Source organism: Acyrthosiphon pisum, chromosome A2, assembly GCF_005508785.2.
Source record: "Acyrthosiphon pisum isolate AL4f chromosome A2, pea_aphid_22Mar2018_4r6ur, whole genome shotgun sequence".
NCBI classification, from domain to species: Eukaryota; Metazoa; Arthropoda; class Insecta; order Hemiptera; family Aphididae; genus Acyrthosiphon; species Acyrthosiphon pisum.
Genome location: NC_042495.1, coordinates 89714605 through 89737342, shown reverse-complemented (window position 1 = coordinate 89737342; position 22738 = coordinate 89714605). Strand labels below are relative to the sequence as shown.

The 22738-nt window shown below is 27.4% G+C and overlaps 1 protein-coding gene across 1 annotated transcript; it reads left to right on the top strand.

The window, feature by feature from the left end:
• The first annotated feature begins 1698 nt into the window (after nucleotides 1-1698).
• LOC100166993 (cap-specific mRNA (nucleoside-2'-O-)-methyltransferase 2) lies at nucleotides 1699-7077 on the top strand. Its single transcript, XM_001945439.5, has 11 exons — nucleotides 1699-2269; nucleotides 4232-4552; nucleotides 4620-4820; nucleotides 4884-4995; nucleotides 5057-5269; nucleotides 5335-5594; nucleotides 5682-5867; nucleotides 5981-6138; nucleotides 6233-6473; nucleotides 6558-6750; nucleotides 6834-7077. The coding sequence occupies exons 1-11, from the start codon at nucleotides 2027-2029 to the stop codon at nucleotides 6926-6928; spliced, it is 2223 nt and encodes a 740-aa protein (XP_001945474.2). The 5' UTR covers nucleotides 1699-2026; the 3' UTR covers nucleotides 6929-7077.
• The last annotated feature ends 15661 nt before the right edge of the window (nucleotides 7078-22738 follow it).

Sequence of the window (22738 nt, the reverse complement as noted above, 5' to 3'; positions counted from 1 at the left end):
GGCATATAGACACATAGGAATATTTTGTATGATTGATTGCAGTTTATATTTTGATGACATTGGATATTCAACGCATAATAACCATTCATTCTACATAGAATTTTACTAAGTATTTGAAAAAATATATAAGCCGTAGAAACTTGAAACAATCGAAACTATTATATGCACCAGATGAGCGCAGAGGCGATCCTGAGCGGGTGGAGAATTTGAGACCCCTGGCCTCCAAATTCTGGGAACTAGCAATTGACATTTCCAGTCATAATTTTGCAGAAATTCCCAAGTATAATACTTAAAATTGTATTGTTATTATTTTTAAGTTTTTCCATGAACTATCAATGTCGCAATAGCCTGCAATAACTGCAGAATATATTCAAGTGATGTTACACATTTACTATATTATCAATTTTTAACTTTGAAAAGATGGTTTCTGAATTCTGGTAGTACATTTTTTTCTAGTTGGTATTATAGTATATAGCCTGTAGGAATTGAATGTAAAATTTTTAAATAATCGAAAAAATCGTGAAAACTTATAAGGGAAAACGGGAATTTTAACGCAAAATATTTTTAGAATATGTGGTGTACCTACCCAAAACATTGCCTAGGGCAACCTGTATAACAGATAGTCCGCTTTTGATTTTTTTTTTTTATAATAAAAGTTGTCCTCTCTCCCATACTCTCATAGTACCATGGTCAAAGATCTATATTATGTATAAATAAATAAATATACCATATAAGTATAATATATAGTATAAATGTATAATATACCTAAAATAGTAGGTATTATAGTATAATATAATATTATATAAGTTATAATAACGTCATTAATCTGGATTAATCCCCGGCTCTATAGGTTGTCCGAATTAATGAAAGTTAAATAAAATAACTCATGAAATGAGGAAAGGTATGTATCATATCAAGGTGACTCTCTAAGTAAAAAAATGACAGTAAAAAAAGAATTTATCGTAGATTTAAAAAATCCCAAGGTTATTTAGTGTCTATCTTATAAGATATAATGCAACGCTAAGTTGGCCGCCAATAAAATACAAAATAAATTTAAATAATAGTTTTTCTGATAATAATACTAACAAAATATGTATTATGATTTATGACAAATGTATTTAAGAGGCATAGGCGTAAATAGTGTTTGAAACTTGGGGGGGGGGGCTGTAGCTCAGGTCTATAATTTATAGTTGATACTCTTATGATGCTTTTAAATTATAGTAGTGAAATCCTTAGGTTTTTTTTTTGGGGGGGGGGGGTCTAAGACCCCTCTCCCCTCTATTTGCGCCTATGTTAAGGGGACGTTAAACTGACATTTGTTGTCTCTACTTTACAAGTGTATAATATACCAAATTATGCGCTCAGCAGAACACGTTTAGCTCCGTTAGTTTAAAAATTAGAGCGAATTAACCTCTTATAAAATTCAAAGGTAAGATTATTATTTAGGCTTTTATTATATTTTATTTTAAAGTGAGTTATGAGTATTTTAAAATTGTAAATTGTTTTTGTATCTTAAAATACTCATAACTCGCTTTGAAATTAAAATATAATAAAAAGCCAATGAGATTTAAATTTAAAACCGCTGCTCATTTAAAGCCATTCCTCTTATGTGATAGGTAGTGCCACACTGCCACTAGATGATAAACACAGAAACTTCTAAGACCGTGATGATAAAAATAAATGCCGATTATGAGTAATGATACATCGTCATTCGTCACACGATTTTAGAAAATAGCGCGATCGTGGACACGACATCATATTATTAACTGATAACAGTAGAAAGCTGTTATCATTGTGAAAATCAGGCCAATGACCATTCCATTCTACAGTACTATCTTGACGACTTGACGTTTTTACACAGAATATTCTATGGTTTCAAGTCTTCAAAGTTCCATCTCGCAAATCGTAATACTCATTGTTAGTGATCGTAATGTCGATTGTTGTTAAATATTTTGTATTGTTTATTTATTGTTCATCATAAATTACTTGCAAATACCAGTGAATTATTGTTTGAATTCTACGTGCAATGCAAACTAAAATGGACAAAACCGAAGACTCTGTTAACAATAATTACACTGCTTATGAGTATCAAGGAAACGACGGTACCAGGGAAAAGAAACACTTCGGAAACACAAACGGTTACCAGAACAAATCATCGCAATATGATGAAGTTGTGGTACAATTGTTCAGTAAGCAATTTTCCTTGCCAAATCAAAGCAAGTGGGAACTTCCTAACCCAGACACCATGCTGAAACACTGTAAATGGGAGGTAATTTATAACAATAAAATCCATTTTTAACCCTTGTACTTATTGTTCATACATAAATTAATTAAATATATTTTAATAAATCAATGTTTAGTAAACGTCCAAACGTTCATTGACATATGAAAGTTAAGGTCATTATGTGTAATAACCTTTATCATAATTTATTAATTATACAATAACTAACTATTTATAGGTATTGTATATTTAATACAATTTTGGAAATTTAAAAATGATATTTTTCATAAATTGTTTTAGTCTTAAAGGAATTATAATTTATTAATTTTCTAACTACATAATAATTAATGATAATTATGTATTTTTATATGATAGAAAACCTGGCTTAATAGAATTGACTTTTAATTATATTACTACAAAATGTATACGTAGTGTAGGTACCTACTAATGTAAAAAAAAAAACCAGTTAATAACTTTAAATTAGACTTGTTATCTATAATAAAAATGATAAAACATTACAATTATGATAGCAATATACCAAATGTTAAGTATTAATACTAACTAGGTACCTAATAATTCAATGGAAATGATAAAGTACCCTTTTGTCTGTTTGAAAGACAGTGTACACATTCTCATGTTTTTTGAACTCATAAATGACCAAGAATAACATTTGTAATAACCACAGAAATAAGAGTAATTAATTTTATAAATTATAATAGTATGCTAACGCCTAACAGCATATAGGTACCTATATAAATGGTGATTTATAGAGATTTGATATACCTAAAAGCCGCCAAGGGCCAACTCAAGAGGTTAACCTTAGGTACTTACAAAAAAATATTTAGTATCTGTGTTTAATTTTGTGATACTTAAGGCCAGTTGTACCGTCTACGTTTAAACTTCGATTACGCTTAATCAGCTGATGACAAATATTTAACCGGTCGAATTCAGCCGATTAAACTCCGGTTAACTTTAATCGGAGATGGTACAACTTATGGTATTTTAAATTTTTGTGAGAATGTATTAATGAGTTAAAATTTTTATTCCTGGAAACTGATTATAAACAATTATAACAAAATACTTTTTTTTGACTTCTGAAAAATTTGAACCCAACATGACAACATGTTATTAAAATTAAAATAATAACTTAATAATTTTGTTTGCATTATCAAATAATATTTATAATAAATAATGTACTTAAGAGGACGTCGCACCCGAATGTGTTTTCTCCGACATACGGCATACCAAATTTTTGTTCGCTAGTTTTAATAGAGTGTTGTCAGTTTTGATATTAGACTCCGTATATAAATTATTTGTTGAGTAAGATATAGGCTTCTTAAGTATTCTTTTAATTATTACTGTGTGTATTGTAACCTCAAAATTAGACAAATGTATATTATACTATTTATATGTTCCTTCCTAGACTGCAATACCATTACTTATTAATAATTATAAATTAGCCAGGTAGAAGTACACAATTTTTATAAAATAGTATTCAAAGTTAATCATATTAAATTTTGAATTACAAGCAAGAATAAGGAATCAAAGTTGAAATTTTCAATTTTGTATTTTTGTGTCACAAATAGTATCTATTTGTATCTTACTTGACCATGTTATAAAGTTATTAGGTACCTTCTTATTTTATCATTTATAAATGATAATTTGAATTTTATTATGAGATCATTTTGATGTGGACTTCAAATTATCGATCCATGTTCTAAAATGAATCAGATACGGGAGAAATATAAAACATATAAGCATAATATTATAATGTAGTGAAATTCCAAGCAGTTAAGAACTGCATTATACTAATAATTAATAATATTGTGTCGAGTACATATAAAATATTAAAATTAGCATTCAAGGTCACAATAATATATTTTATTTCTTTGTATTAATAATAGTTGCATAGATTAAAAGCAAAAATAAAAATAAATAAATAACAACTTTTAAACTTAAGCGAATCTTGAATTGAATATACTAAGTACAGTTTTGCTATTTTTTTTTTAGTTACCAGATTTTATACATTTAAAAAAATCACTCAACACAGTCAAGGATAAACTTAATGATTTTAATTTAGCTGAATGGCATAGAAATACAAAACAAACAAATCCAGCTGGGAAAGTTATATCAAAAGTTAGAGGAATTGGACATCCAGAACTACTGACCGGTGCTTGGTTGAAGTTTTTTGAACTATTAAACGATTATGAACTAATACCTCAAAAAAGCATTGATAATGGGAAGTTGTGCAGTGTTCATTTATGTGAAGCTCCTGGAGGTTTTATTTCTGCTCTCAACCATTATATTGTTAGCCAAGAAATAAACATTGAAGTACGTAATTCTAATAAGCTTTAATAATTATTTTATTTTATTTTATAAATTCTTTTTATCATTCAAGTGGGATTGGGTAGGAGTTTCATTAAATCCATATCATGAAGGAAACGGTAACCCTGATTTAATAAATGATGATAGATTCATGTTATATACATTAAACCACTGGTTTTTTGGTAAGGATCATACTGGTGATATTTTTCAAAAAAACTTTTACAAAGAATTATACACCTTTGTTAAAAACCGTTTTGGCGAAGAAGCACATGTGGTAACTAATACATTTAATTATTGAATTATTTACTATTTTAAATAATAATTTTATAATCTTCAGGTTACAGCTGACGGTAGTATGGACTGTCAAAATAATCCTGACGAACAAGAAAATGTAGTTATGCGCCTGCAAATAGTAGAGACTATGGTAGCCTTAATGATACTTCAAAAAGGTTGTATTTATATTAAATAAAGTTTTGATTTTTTATTTTTGATAATTTTTTTGAAAATTAGGTGGTTCATTTGTTGTAAAAATGTTTACTATGTTTGAATGCAATACGTTATGTCGATTATATTTGTTAAGCTGTGCTTTTGATTCAGTAAAAATAAAAAAACCAGTTACAAGTAAGCAGGGAAATTCTGAAGTTTATGTTGTATGTTGTGGGTATAAAGGGTTACAACATGTGGAACCTTGGATTCATACATATTTTTTGACTATTGATCGCAGTATGTATTATTAAAAACTACAAATATTGATTGTTACTTATATGGGTTTTATTTTATCATTTTAGCTGTCTCTGATTATTGTCTATTTCCATTGAAAGAATTACCTAAAGATTTCTTATCATCTATGTACAACTGCTCAAAATATTTTAGTGAGCTACAAATGCAAATTATTGAAAATAATATTGAACGATTTGTCAAAAAAATTGAAAATGATACTAAAAATTTAACCGACCTCCAATACTGGGTTGCTAAAACATATGCTAATAGATATAAAATAAAACCAATAGACCCTTCACAAGAAATAGTTGGACAAAATATACTTCAGGTAAAAATAGAAAAAATAGATTTAAAAAATCTAAATAAGTGTTAAAATGTGAATTCTATAAATACTAAATTGTTTTAAATTAAATAGAGTCTTCAGTATGATTTGCCAAAAGTTTCATCCATGAGGTTAGTCATGGATTATTCATTTTCTGAGAAACAACGTAGAATAGAATGCCAAGCATCAGATGAAGCAAAGTTACTTCAAGATGAAGTGAATATGTTTAAAGAATATCAATGGCAATACGACTCAACAGTTTTGTGGTTTACTGCAGAGGTAAATTGTATCATTTAATATTTTAGTGATATCATAGTATGAAAATAGTAAAAATATTCATTTCATGATAAAATTATATTTATATTGTATAAATTTTTAATTTGTTCACATAGGATGCCAAAGTTGACTCGTCTGATTTTAATATTCAAATGGGTAAACCTGTTTCTGTGATACGTAGCTCTAAGTTTTGTGTGGATACATTAATTGACTATAGTAACCGAGCAAGATCATTATTTACTATTCCTATTGAGGACAGTATTAAGCGTAGAGAGTTAGTATTAAATTTATTTTCATTTACAACTTTACAAGTAAAATTATTATTCAAACTTTGATCTCAACATTAAATATTCTTCTATGTATTACAGTTACTTTTGGCTACAAATACCAAGACAAACTATTAATGGTCAGTTAATTGTTTGTGACTTAACATCAATTTATATCAGTGATTGTATTAACAATAATAGAAAACAACATGATTCTGTGATTGCTATCTTAGAATCATTTGAAAAGCTTCAAACTTCTGATAGCTTATTATTAATTGGATATCCATTGCTTACTCAAGTGAATGTTGGTGTTTTCTTTATACTTCTTAATATGTTCCTAAAGGTATTTAAAATTTGCTGAAATAATAATTTTTTAATTCCATTTTAGCAAAATATTTCTATTGCATTGTTTTATGTTCTATTGTAGACTGGTGTGATGAAACCTGATAAAATGGGTCATGCTTTTGTGTTTTGTTCAAAAGTTAATGACCAACATGTAGATGATTTAATAACTCTTTTAAAGAAATTAAAAGAGCATATTAAAGATCCCAGTATCACAGATATAGTTGAAAAACAAGAACAATCATTGATATCATTCTTTCCAATTAAGAAACTTATATGTAAGTTATATATTTTTTATAGCATTAATTTATTGAATATGCTCACAATGTAAATAACTCTAAAATGTTAATTTATGTTTCAGTTCAACCTATTTATAAAGACATTGTTACTGTTAATTGTTTGCTTATAATCAATGAAGTGAAAAAAACTGTCTGTTCTTATTTACAACAACAATGAATAATTTGTCATCAGAAAACAATTAAATATTTATTATTTTCATTATTTATACATAATGTTTTGTTGTACTTTACTCAGTATTTTAACCCCTAAGAAATATGGATATGTTGTGGTAATTATTTTTTTTTTCAATTATTACTACATAATATTAATATATTGTATTAATATATATATATTAATGATAATATATAATTTACATTTTCTTTCTTTATTAATTATTCATACCTAACTTATTTTATAAATATGCTCTAGAGTATATTTGGGAAATAATTAAAATACTATCATATTGACTATTATTTAACTATGAATACATTTTTTTTATTATCTTTTGTAATGTACTAATCAAATTTAAATGGCTTATTGTGATTATATTTGGAAAAGACTGATGGTTGAGATAATTTAAGTCATTAATTAATTAAAATATAAACATATTATATACATATAATTTGTCATAATAATTCAATATTATATGTATTATTATAAGTATATTGTATAAACATAATATCTTAATATAACTCAAAAATATAATTTGTTAACCATTAAAGAAATTATGAAAAAAACCAAAGCGAATTTAGTTACATTGTAATGCATTCCAGACTGTTTTTATGTTATATGAAATTGTTTTTTGTTCTAATTTTTTTATAATATAAAATGTTATTGATTCGGTTATGTTGAAAATTAATATTAAACATACTAAATAATATGATTGTTGTAATTGTTGTACCTAGTATTATTAATGTTATTAAATTTATATTTTAAGCTATTAAATAATTTTTTGATGTTTTTTAAAACGTGTCTTATGTTTTATTTGATAATTTTATCATTAACAGATTATATATTTTTATTGTTTGAACTCTCTAAAAAAAAAAAAAATATAAATACAAATATACAATAGATCAATTTTAAATAATCAATTTGATAGAAAATGAAGCTGATTAAACATTGTATAATACTAATCTGTAAAAAAATATGGAAATGTCCTCTGATGTATAGTAAGTAAGAGTGTACCTCGTCATTGAGAAGTCACTGATGTGTTAAATTTGAATTAAATAATAAATTGCATATAAAAAATGATTCTGAATGGAGAAGACGGCTCAGGCTACATACAATTTTGTTATATATTTATGCTGATATTAGTAATTTATTTTTAAACAATACGGTTTATTGAATGCATTTTGCTAATAACTTACCACAATTATACTATGTTATTATAGATTTGTATAATATTTCTAGGTATAATTTACTTATAACTTATAAATAAATATATTAATTATATTATCTACTAATCATAGAGTAGTGTACATAAGTTCATGATATAAATACTTAAATCAAAATTAATCTAAAGATATTGAAACAATGTTATTGTGTACATTGTATAGTAAACAATAATATACATTAAGGCAAACAGTTTCAAATTCCTACAAATTATATTTGTTTTCCAATATTCAATGTTGTCAACATTTAAATTAGAAATGTGTTCATACCCCTGAGGCTTTATGTCCAATATAGGTAATAGGCGCAATCATTATAACTTTGTTAGTGCCAAAGTTAATTTTATTTTTTACTTAATTATTGTTACATACCTACAGACCCGATGCCCAGACTACAGTCAACCTAATACCTTTAAAGTGGAGTGGTCGTTTTATCTTATCCCTATTTCCCATTTCACATAAGATCCATATAAGTTATAATCTTAGTAAGAATTTGAAGGGACATTTGATTATTTTTATGATACATCAGACACCATTGTGATTTTTTAGGTAGGTATTTAAAATAACATTAAAACTTGCGTTGGGATAATGTTACTATTAAATATAAATTTAAAAAAATGTCTATAACAGAAGACAGCAGGTTGACAACACTAAAACAAGTAAAAATCATCTCGGACTATATTTGCTATAATATAACATAATAATTAATAATATTATGGTCCATTGAACTGGATATTGAGTTCGTACTTCGTAGTATACCGGGGGCGTAGGTATATAACCTATATTTAGAATAATTGGCACTCAAAATAGTGTCATAATAACCACAAAGTGTCGTAATAACCAAATAACCACAAAAATAATTACCACACAATAATAATAATAGGCAATAGCTATATAACTACAAAATAACTTGAAGATTACTACCAGTATTGGGAATGGATAACTAAATAATATCTAGATAAAGATATTAAATTATTAATAGGAATTTTTCTAGAAAAAGGTAATAGACAAAAAGTTGGGCAAGTGGGTGTCGCTCTGCTGTACGTTGTACGATGTAGGCATAGGCGGCATTTGAGGGGGCAGTTGCCACCCCAGAAAAAAACTTATCATTTTGCCCCCCTCATAAGTTAAATATATTTAAACAAATTTTAATTTTTATAAAATATTTATGTTAAAATTACTTTTGTACAATTATATAAGAAAATTATGCCCCATGTTAAATCAGATCAATATTATAAATATATTTCCATAAATTAATATAAAAACATATTTAAGAGTAATATGGATCAAGAACGCTTAAGCAATATGTCAGCCTATGATATTACTAAGTACATTTGTCTTTTGATAATGTTATTGTGAATAAAGTAATTTAGGTATATATGATCTATTTACGTGCAGGAACCTTATTTTAAATTTTCAATCCTTAGATATAAAAGTAACATTTTATAAATTTTTGACTACAAAATAATTATTAAATTTTAAATTTTAAAAATGTTGTCATAATTCGAACTTTCAATGCTCATAAAAAAAAAATCGTGAGATAATAACTGATGTCCGTAAACAGCTCAAAAAGAGCCTAAAATATTTTCAAAATGTTGTGACGTATAGAAAATTAAAATTTAAATATTCAGTGAAATTTTTATGTAACTATCTACAGTTATTTTTTTTTTGATAAAGGTAGACTAACTTATGAGGAAGTTCGTATTACATTTTTAAATCTTAGATTTAAATAGAAAAATGTTTATAAATTTTTAACTCAAAATAATTTGCACATTTTTGTGAATTTTGCGTATTTTGTCAATATAAAAACTTTAATTACTTATAAAAAAACAATTGTGACTGGATTTTTAATATTTTTCATCTGTTTTTGAAACAATATATTAGGAGCCTTCTATTGAATTTTCGAGCTGTTTTACCCAACAAACAAAATTTTATTGATATTTATAGAATAAATAACTAAAAATTTAAAACTTAAAATGTCCGCAATAACAGCTTGAAATAAGTCAAAATATTTTGAAAATGTTATGGTGTATAGAACATACTAATATAAAAATTCAGTCAAAATTTCATGTATCTACAGTCATTTGTTTTAGAGTTACACAGTTACACCAAAAACCAAAATCGATTTTATACAAAATCATGACGGTGGTGTCGAACTGTCCCACAGCCTATTGTGCCCCACTTTTTTTGAACATCATTAATCAACAATTTGGCGTGGAACACTGTGTATTAGATTACATATTTACACTGTACTTATATTGTTTACTAAAAAATATGTCAACTGTTTTGTTAAATAAATGCTAATACAGTAGTAGGCACATAAAGCACACCCTTAATGTTATTTTTAATTGAAATTAGGTACCTATAGCCTATAGGACTTGACCATTAAAATTGAATATGAAAAAATACAATTAAATTACCTACCTATTATTATAAATCAATAATTTAAATTAAAAATTTTTTTATATTACCTACTACAAGTAGACAATTAGTGAATACATTTTAAAAAATAACAAATAAAAATACAGTCAATTAAAAAGTTAATTATACAATTCCATACGCCTAACCACTGGTTTTAATATTTTGAATGTTTCGATTATGACATTGTCATCAATGCCAATATTGTAGTCAGATTCCTGTTCAATTCCTATTGATAACATTGAAGCATTGTGCTTATAAATTTTGTTTTGATAAGACTCAACTTTGAAAAATATCTTTTACATGATCAACTATAATTGTAACTGGGATAGTTACAAATTCTTTTAAAATTTGATACATATATTTTAATATGGTATCTCTTCCAGTATCAGCCTACTTCTTGATGCAATCATCTCATGAAATTGTTTTGTCTTAACTAATTGAATATTTTGCTTTAAGTAAACGAATCGCAGCGTCTAGATAATTTAAATTCAATCCAAATATCTTGGACGATTAATTTGTCCAATTTTTTTTTGTCTTATTAGGATATTTTGTATTCAGGTATTCTTTAATACAATATTGTATTAGGTTTACCTAGTTTAAAAGTTAACAACTTTTATACATAATATATCTATATAAATATATTATAATATGTATAGATACCAAATTGAAAAATTTGATAAAAAATATTAGTAATTTTTCATTCAAACACTTAAGATGATGAGACAACAAGATTGAAGATACCAGAATGGCAACAATTCGTCACCGGCAGTGGCGGATCCAGGGGACAGGGGCCTCGACCCCCCAGACCTTTTCAACAGACTCCTCTTTTTACTTACAGAAATATTTTAAAATGTGTAATGTAATGCATTATAATTAATTACACAATCTATTTCTCTATTTTCAATTTTGGACACCATTGTGAATGTTATTGGAATGAAAACATTTACAAAAATCGCATATTATATTATATTATTATTATTATTATTATTATTATTATTATTATTATTATTATATTATTGTATTTATGGCTTAGTAGTATTTTTTTTAGGAGGCCCCCAATAAAATTAAACCCTGGATCTGCCACTGGTCACTGAGAACAGAATATGGTCGCTGGATGCACGCGTAAATATTGTAAATTGTATTATCATAATCAATAATCATTATTTATTTATAATTAACAATAATAATTATTATGATATGCGTACTTATACTGATATTATTTTATTATTGTTCTTTTTCACTTAACTGGTCAAATAGACGTATTCACTAGTAATGTTTATTTGTTAGTTAAATTAAATCAGCAACAAAATTATTGTATAACATGCTTTGCACTCGTTCCTATAATTAAGAGTATAACTAATGTGATCATAGGCTGACTATTTTTCTTTATTCATTGGTTCAGCGTTGGTAAGTGACAATATAATCTGGCACGTCACTTGGGTCATGCGTTGTTCTAGGGCAGCATACAATTTTATAGAAATTAAAGGCGTAAAAATTATCGATAAAAAAAAGCAGCTTTACAATTGTACCTAGATATAATAATAAGTTGGCTTGATCGACTTTTGTCATCAACTGTCGTTAAGAGCCAAGAGGTTACTATCCCAAATATTTCAGTAAACAAACAACTTAAGCATTCATTGTTTTTTGAGTATTCTGTGAATATAAAATATAGAAATTGTTCAGTTTTCTATAACTACCTATATTATGTACAAAGAGCATACCATAACCATGGTAAATATTATAATATTATAGCTTAAAACTGATTTATAACTGAAAAAATAAAATTGTTAGATAGATCATTTGGAAATCACGTTAAATGCCAAAAAAAATCACTCGACGAAGACAATTGTATCGATACTATTTTTAATTATATGCAGTACATGTGTGTTGTCAACACAATGTTCAGTAATATCCAAAACAAAATTAGTAGGTAAGTTGATTATTATATCTTGCACAGTTGCACACGACCGTTAGGTTAGGTTAGGTTAGGTTAGGTTCTTACAATTGACACGGCCCTAGCGCCTGCATGCTATCCACAACCGTGAACACTGCCACTCTGGCGCAGACGAATTGCGTACCAAAACAGGTAAACGAACCTTTTTGAACGAATTGCGTCCGGGTCCCGGGACTTCTGAATCTTTTCATTCAAAATTGTTTAGTTTTTTTGATTCTCCTCACCCAGACATATGTATTTAAATGTTTAGGAGCTTTTATAAATATGTGAACTCTATATTATATCATCACATGTAAGGAACCACTTATAATCAATTGTAGTCTGTAGGTGAAAAAGTAACACGAATTGCGTTTGGGACGTAATTCATTAAAAAAGGTTCTTTACCTGTCTTGGTACGCAATTAGTGTGCACCTCAATATCCGGTAAAGTGTCAGTTAACAGGCAGAATTTGGCCGGCTAAGTATCGTTTAACTATTTTATGATTTTAACTTTAATTTCTATTTTTTTTAAGGAAACGAAAAAAATACAAAATTTAAGGAATGAAATAAATTTCACATTATAATGTGAACTTGTTAAAGTACTAAAAAAAAGTGAACATGACAGTTGATCATACACAGTGACAGTATATAGTAATACGTGATATTTCGAACATAGATTTAGTTGTAGATGCTGCATATTTTTTTAGTCGGCCTTATGCAAACTTAATATTTAGGAAGCAATAAACCAAAAAAAGCAGAATCCCCCGCAGTTGTCCAATTAAATTTTACTAATTGTATATAACAATTATAATAACATAACTAATGTCTAATGATAGTATAACTGATTCACGAAATATAACGCACAATTTTTTATATACATATTATTTATAGATCTTTGTCTTTTTTTTTACACATTTATTAAAATATTTAATTCATATTTAAATATTGGATTAAAGTAATAAAAATAAATATATTATTATTTATTAAACATACAAAACATGTTATTGCAACGAATAAAATAATAAGGTACAAGGACCAGTTACGCGCCGGGAGAAAAAATATATAATAATATTATATAATATAATATATATATTTTTTTTTACATATTCCTTATCTCACTCCGGGAGATCTAGTAAGCACCCGTTCCGTACCATCATTAGCTATAAACATGTTGACAACCATAGGCGCAATTTCAACTTTTGACTTGAGGACTGAATATATTAAAGGCAAGCAGACCATTACAATATAGCATTTTAAAATTGTAAGTCCTAGGTTTTTTGGGGGGCCATGGTTAATTTTGGGGACTTAGCCCCCTCAAGCCTCCCAATTTGCGTCTATGTTGGCAAGTGGCAAAACTGCGTATATTATATATTCTAGGATTTTTAGTATTTGTTGTTATAGCGGCACCAGAAATACATAATCTGTGAAAGTTTCAACTTTCTAACTTTCATGGTTCATGAGATACAGCCTGGTGACAGACGGATGGATGGACGGACAGCAGAGCCTTAGTAATAGGGTCCCGTTTTACCGTACGGAACCCTAAAAGGCACCAAATGCCACCAGGGGTGGATTGGAATTTCGGACCAGCCCGGGAAAATACTTTTTTACCGGCTCACTATTTGTTGGGAGATTGGGGGCAACTGGCAAGTGTAGGTACCATTCTGAAGATTGTAATTTTTTTTAGTATTTTAAAGGGTAGTCTACTGTAGTCCGTGTTATTATAATATAAAATCAACCTTTAACAATAAAAATAATAACAATAGTATTACCTACATATAAATGTTACATAGTAAAATGATAGTGATTTTATATTTTATATTATCAGTTTTACTGTATCGATATAAAAATATAACGAAAATGCAATTACAATATTTATATTATTCAATCGTATTTGATAAAAGTAACACATATGATGCGTGAATGTGATAAATCCTTGTACTAAATTATTGATTTTGAGTGAATTTAGTCAGCTTAAAACAAATACAAGCAACTATTGCCAGTGGCGCAACTAGACATTTGGGAGCCCTAAAGTCAAATATAGAATGGGGCCCCCTAGCAAAAAATGTAAATGGTCTAACCTAACAGTTAAGGGGATACGGTATACCGCTTCCTCCCGACCCTTAAGGTAACTAATCAAAACCTTTCCATCGTTAATTATAATATATATTATTTATTATGTAAATATAAAAGCGAAATGGAAATCTATTTGTTACGGGTTGGTTCCGAAAATGCATTACCAATTTGGCTGATTCTTTTTATGATGTGTTCGCAATTAATAAAGGATAATATGAAAATCTAATAATTTAAAAATGTGTTCATTGCTATTGTTAATTTAGATTTAATTTGAGAAAACATCAATTAATCTTAAATTACTATACTATTGTACATTTTACTAGGTACATTTATTTTATAACGAATACTATTAATAATTTAAAGAGATATAATGTAGTTATTTTTTTTTTTGACATTGCTGACTAGCAGATAAAAAGGTGCAAACTTGCAATTTTCGTCACAGCCAATTGAAGTCCTTGGGTAAATAACTAGGAGGTTATAGCATCATTTTTTTAAGACTTCAAACTTCATGGTTAATAGCTAGTTTTTGCTGTGGACAATATTCCACACCATTATTTTTAACTTGAAATTCACTATGCCATGCGAGAGGTTCAAAAATAAATCAAAAATTAACTTCGTTTTTTTGACACTCGGCAACCCCATTTGGTTTGTGTGAGGGCTACGGTTGGTACGCGTTTTTTATGTGAGGCAGATAGATCATCACAGAGAACCCGGGTGATCACCCATGTGAGAGCCTGCTCGACCGCAGCTGTACACATTACTATATTAGTGACTGAGTCCAATCACCGCGCTGCACCAGGTCACCATACAACGAATTCTAATACCATCCACTTTAAATTTTTTATTATAATATGTTTATATATTTATCAATTTAAATTCTTGTCAAATGTATTAGGTATATCAGTATATGTAACATTTGACATATCAACATATTGTATACAATATTACAATTCTTAATATAGCAATAGCTGTAGTATAGTACTGAGTAGTAAAATATATAATGGTGTATAACGATTAGTGTAAATTGAATCATTTGTTGATCGTTGCCACATCGATAAAATCAAATATTTAAGTAACTTGATCGTCATATTTAAAAAGTGATTTTGAAAGGATTTAATATAGATACTAGATAATATGTATAATTTAGAAAATTAAGATTTTAGAAATATAGTAAAAATATATTGGACTAGGTACGTTATGTTATTTGGTATTAGCAAAACTTAAACAGTTAACCTAACTATTAATTAATCATAGAAATAAAAAACTAGGTATAGGATCATAGTCAAATGGTTTAGAAAACCATGTAAACATTCAAATTAATAATTATGTCTATTCTTATAACGTATCTACTATACAGTGTGACAGTATATTATATGGAAAAAAAAAAGAAAATTAAATATGTCCATTTATGTTCAATTATTACCTAATAATCGTTAGGGATCAAATGTGTACCGGTTATTAGGTATATTTTTTCATTGCTCAATATTTTAAAAAACCCAAAATATATAGATGTATTATAAATTTGATATAGGTATTCAAATAGTATGTATTATAATAATTAAAAAATATAAAATGTATCAAAAAAGGATAATGAAAGGATTGCTGAATCGAAAAACATGAAAAATTACCCTTAGACCATAAGTAATTTCATATTGGAAGTTCAAAAGTAATGAACATATAAACATTAAATGCACACATTTTTTGAACTTTCAGCATAAAGTATTTTGAATGGTATTTTAAATACTTTTTGGTATTGAATACTTTGGTTTTTATTTCGAACATATTATTTTTATTCGAAATAATTGGCTGGAAAAATATTATTGTCAACTACAATAATAGAATAATAGTTTTATTTAATATTTTGTATTTCTGTATTAGCCGAAAGCTAAAGGTTTGTGAAAACCAGATTTCTAAAAAAAGTTATTGAATATTGAATAACAATATTCTCGTTAAAACTATTAGATAACTATTAGATTACCTACTACCTATGTGTTTATATTACGATAATAAGGAACCCACTTTAAAACCAAAAGTATTTGAAAAGTATTCCAAATAATTTTTCAAAGTATTTGAGTAGTATTTGAAATACTTTACAATTAAAGTATTTGTGTAGTATCTTAAATACTTAAAAAAAATGTATTTGAGTATTGACTGAAGTACTTTTTAAAAGTATTCTTTACAGGACTGCGGCTACAGTTTAATCCTCGTCTCCTCGTATCTAATACCAAAATGACAACGACATTGTTATGTCAACTATATTCAGTAGAAACAAGACATATGCATGTACCAATGTATCTGTATGTAGTGTAGATACTCTTAGTTTTTTTTTCTCTCTTTACTCTTTTCGTCCTTTCTTCTTTCTTTCTCTCATATTGAGGGCAGGACGGAGTGGAATGCGCTGCCCATTAGTTTATATAGTTTATATTAGTTTATATTAGTATTATAGGTCTATGGTACCTGCAGGCACGGCGCTAGAATTTTTTCCAGAGGGGACAGAGTGGGGAAAATAATTTTCTTACAAGGGCTAAGGTTTTTTCAACAAACACTAAAGTTAATAAATAAAATATAAATATTTTCGTATCGTATAACATAATATAGCTATTATAGCTATTTAATATACACAAGTTTTTATATTGTGTGCTCTAAAAGTCTAAATAGATAATATGTACAAACTTTGGAATAGTTAAAAATGTTTTAAGAATAATGCCAAATATTTTTATGTACCTTATGTAAGAAAATGTTAATCACAGACCTTCAACAACTATATTCATAATTAATAAAGACGTACAAAAATGATGATTTCTTTATGACTTTAATATTACAAACGTTTATGAATGAATAATTATGTTTTTTTTACTTATCTACATTTTATAAATATTAACTAAAGTAATTGTGTTTAGTAATGAAAGTATACTATACGAAAGTATTTTCATAAATTAAAAATTTTTAAAAAGTATATTTCATAAATTCTTTGATGCAGCTCTTTTAAGAATAATGTTTTATGACTTTATTATATTATTGTACATATTTGTCAGTGGTGGGGTTGGCGAGAGGGCTGAACTGTTCTCTGGCCTGTTCGTTACCAAATGTATTCATTTATTTTTTCCATTATTAAGTTGTGTTTTGTTACTTTTGTACTTATTATGAATTTTTACTAGGTACGATAACCATAAGTGGTCTTAGGATTTGAATTTTGTCAAATTTAGTCTCGTACAAATTTTAAACATAATATAACGAGCCCATGGCTGATGGGCATTTCGCTGATAAATTATTTAAATAAAAGCTGTTTTTGAATAAATCTGGCTTATCGAATCTATTCTAAGTGTACCTATTATATTGTATAACTAATTTTAATTAATGCAATCTAAACTACGACCTGCAGCCACATCTTAATTGGTTGACGCCTGACGGAATATAGCTTTACGAGTGAAACTTAGCACTGTGTTGGCAGCTATTTTAAGTCGAGGAAAAATAATTCAATTAATTGAAAACAATACTTTGCTTTACTTTAATTTATACACTATATATAAATACCAAACTTAAAAAAAATTAACTCTCTAAAGTACCATCTTGATCCAATTTACTAAAAGATAAGGTACGATATTATGTTGCAATCGAAGTACTCCTTCTGGTAGAAATTTTGTATACAGGATATAAAAAAAAAAAAAAATAAACACCATTGTAAAACCAATAGCTTCATCACTCCGATTAGAATCTAAAAAGTTAAATGCTTATTGGAAACAATTTACTGTCGAAATGTTGCAATATAAATAAACTAGTTCTATTCGAATAAACAGTGTATAGACACAATTGTCGTTAACAATAAACAATACTAGCCAACACAGTATAATATCAATGTTAAATGCGACATAGTGTTTACTGTTTATACGTCGTTATAATATTATAATAAATTATTATTAATAATAATAGTGGACGGAGTGGCCGGGCGGATTAAGGCATCGGTTGCGACGCTCACCGACGTCGGTCCGATGCCGGCCGCGGGCGGCATTTTTCTTCGGCCAAGTCACGGTGTCCGGAGAAAAGTGCCACTATCCTCCCAGGACATGGCAGATACCTACAGGCTACGGGTGCCCGCTAAAAAATCTGCCAAAACCAAAAAACACACATGTTTAAAGCTTATAGTAACCTCCTCTCCCACATTAAAAACCACCCAATGGCCTAAGTTGCCGCGGGTTAATTAATAAAAAAAAAAAAAACAATAATAATAATAGGTATATAACGTCATTGAAGGTACTTCAGATATTACTTGTAGGTATATACAACAGTATATTGTGTGGCAATAGAGCTGGAAGTGAGCAATTTCAGTCGCGGGCGACGTGTGTAGCGACTAGCAAGCCGCAGTCGTTCCGCAAAGACTTAAATTGCATTCCCGCTCGAGCCACACATACTATTTTTTGTCACACCTTTGCGTTCATCGATCACCTCAAGTTGGCAAAGGTAATGCGCTATGCAGGGATATTCTATGCAACGACCAGACTGTTCTACAAAAACAATTTCATGAAAGAAAATTGTTTGCTCGTCATGCAGGAGGTTATATATTATGAATTTATGAATATAAGATCTAGCCCACGATGTAGATAACCTACAGTGTATGTGTTGTAACTTTGTAAGAGCCACGATATAGTTTTCAGGGTTGCCCCAATAACTTATTCGAGAGGGGATAACATTTTTTTTTATCCCCAATGATTCTTTGAAAGCATACAGTATAGTACAATTTATATATACATTTATCTAGTTAAGTTTCAACACAAACTAATGTGACTTTCTGGTGAGGTTTTCTTTTAAATTTAAATTTTAATGAATTTTATTAAAGTTTTAACTTTAGACCCACACTAAAAATAATATACATATTGTGGATCTGTGTTCAACTTGACTGAGAGGGAAAATTATTTATCGACGATATTTAGAAATAAAAATGTTTAAAGCTCAAAAAAGTCAATATATTTTGAATATCTTGTAGAAAATATCTTGTAAGGAAAATGTTCATATATTATATAAAAATATTGTTAAAATATAAAGTTTTTACAGTTATTCATTTTTGAGTTGCAACAGAAAAACATAATCGATTTTGTCAATAACTGGTTTTGTGTGAAAATTACTTTTATACCCATTTGTTAATTTTTTTTTTCACGACGCATTTGAAAATTACTGGGAACTTTTTTACCTTTGAGTTTTGACCCAACAAAGTATTAACAAGATTTACTTTTCTATCGGAAAAGATGATGAAGTAGAAATTTGAATCATTCTTATTGTCTTAATAGGTAATCGCAGACATAAAATAAAAATAAAATATAAAAGCACAAATCGTTATAAAATAAAATTCATTCATGTGTGCCGGGGAGCCATCAACCCCCCCCCCCCCTATTTCAGTTAATAGGTACTAATTGTTTTATCACTTGTGAATAAAAATAGTAAATGTACTGTATTATCAGAGATTTTTGATATTATGGTAACCGGTAACTGTTTTTTTAAAGATATTTCGTACACTATGACCGTTAATCGTTTAAAAACCGTTGATAAGGTCGATTACTGGTTAAGACAGGTTTTTAAAAATCATATTTTTTAATTTTTTAAAACAGTTTATTTAGGCGATTCGTGGGTGGATAACATAAATAACTATTATTATTACGAAATCAAAAACTTAATATGCGTTAATTTGGTGATTTCACTCAATTTAAATATTTATTTTTTGAAACTGTTTTAAGTTTAGAAGGTTGGGGAGACACTGAAAAAAAAAATGGCACTTATATGCCTAGACTCCCCCCATTTTTATTTTATCTTATTCGTAAGAAATAAATGTTCAAAAACTAAAAGCGAACTGAAATATTATATTAAATTATCTTATTGGTATTATGAGGTTATCTATGTACCATCTTTGTTCAGCACTTCATATTGGTAGATAGTATGTTATTAGGCACTTATTAATTTAAGGAAAAACGCAGTCTTGTAAAGTATTCGAATAAAAGTATTTGAATACTTTTATTTGTATTTTTTATACATTAAAAAAATACTTTTTTCCAATCCAGAAAAATAGTTTTAAATTTGTGACCAGACATATAAATAAATATTTAATAACATTGAATCATGAACATTAATTTTATTCTTTGAACGAAATATAATATTGGCCCATGATATGATTATTTTTATAAACACCAATGTGTTGTATCCCGTATCATAATATGTGGTAAACATTTTATGATAACTTACGATTAAGATTTATTTTTAAATTTTGATTATTAATTAATAAATGTTAATTACCTCAACTATTCAAAAACTGACAAAAAATAGTTGTGAAAAAAGTATTTAACAAAGTACCAACAAGATTTACTTTTCTATCAGAAAAGATGATGAAGTAGAAATTTGAATCATTTTTATTGTCTTAATAGGTAATCGCAGACATAAAATAAAAATAAAATATAAAAGCACAAATCATTGTAAAATAAAATTCATTCATGTGTGCCGGGGAGCCATCAACCCCCCCCTTATATTTCAGTTAATAAGTACTAATTATTTTATCACTTGTAAAATAAAAATAGTAAATGTACTGTATTATTAATATTAATTTTACCAATAATCTATTGGTTATAAATACTAGAATTTATTTATTAATGGTAAAACTATTAATTAAATTATTAATTAGTTATTAGATATTTCTAACGTAATCACACAGTACACACTGCATGCTACGACACACTAGGAAGTAGTAATACCATTTTTTCTACTTTAAAGTGTCAGGTGTCTTAATACAAATAAAGAACAACATCATGGACACTAAATTCTTCCCAAAATTCTTGCACTCGGCAAAAATTAACCATATAAAAAATGTTTTATTTAGATTGATTAATTGAGTTTGTAAAAATATTATAAAGGAAGGACCAAGTAAGAAAAGTGAATACTGTAAATTTAACAGGTACATTTTTACCTGAAAAATAATTTACCTTACATTTAACCTGTTTTTTAACCGGTAAATTACTTTTTACCCCAAAAAAATGTGGCCAAATGTAAGCTCCTACACAAAAAACGTTTTTACCTGAGAATCAAAGATACTGTAATCCAAGGCTGGGCAAGTTAATGATTTTTTTTAACTTAGTTAAGTTAAGTTAATATGCACCAATAATAAAAAGTTAAAAGTTAAAAGTTAATTTAACTATAGGTTAACTCAGTTAAGTTAAAAGTTAATACACACTTTTTGTTAACTTTTTATTAAGTTAAAAAAAGTTAATTTGTTTATACAACGCTAACGTACTTGATTTTTTTCCAACTCAAAACTAAATTATAGATTATAGTGTTTATATTTTATACAGTGTTTCCATATTAGTTAAATTCGAATTATATACATTTTTTACTTTAAACAAGACACGGTAAATATTTTTTGACATGAAAATGAAATATACTGAAGTAGTGAAATATGATAAAATTAAAAACAAAATAAATTAACTTAACTTACTTCTTGAAATGAAAAATTAACTCTTTAATTTCACGTTAGTTAAAAAAGAAATTTAGTAAGTTAACAGTTAAGTTAATGAAAAGCCAAAATTAACTAGTTAAGTTAAAAAGTTAATATAAAATTAACTTTAACTTTTTAACTCGTTAATGTCCAGCCTTGCTGTAATCTCCTATATGGATATTTTTACCTGAATAAAAATATGGTAATATCCTACACTCCAACATTTTATTTGAGCACATGATTTTGCTATTGAAAAGCTCAAATAGCTATAAATTATAACTTGAAAATAATAAATATGAAAATATATTTTTATTTATAAAATACAAACACGCTTGGTTCATGATTTATTTTAAAACGATTAGTATTTAAACTTTTATTTATATAGGTAGCTGAATTGATTTTTGTGTAATATTTAATAAAGTATTGCAAGACAGATATTTTATTTTTAATGTAAAAAAATACGAAGACATATTTTTTTTCTACTGATGTATTATAGATTCTGAGTGGAACGATGAATGTATTGATTTTACAATGATATATGTTTTTAATTTTTTTTTTTTGTCTGTGTACACGATTAGTAGTCGAAAAATGCTTCGATTTTCAACTTCAGTATCTTGTTCGATGGGAAAGTGAATATAGCTGGTACTTTTGGGAAGTCAAAATTTAAAATTCCCAATAGTTTTCAAATTTAACACCATCCATTAC

Coding starts and splice junctions, on each gene's coding strand:
- LOC100166993 (XM_001945439.5), top strand. CDS start 2,027: ATGCAAACTAAAATGGACAAAACCGAAGACTCTGTTAACAATAATTAC. Junction 2,270..4,231: donor TGAAACACTGTAAATGGGAG/GTAATTTATAAC, acceptor TTTTTTTTTTAG/TTACCAGATTTTATACATTT. Junction 4,553..4,619: donor GCCAAGAAATAAACATTGAA/GTACGTAATTCT, acceptor TTATCATTCAAG/TGGGATTGGGTAGGAGTTTC.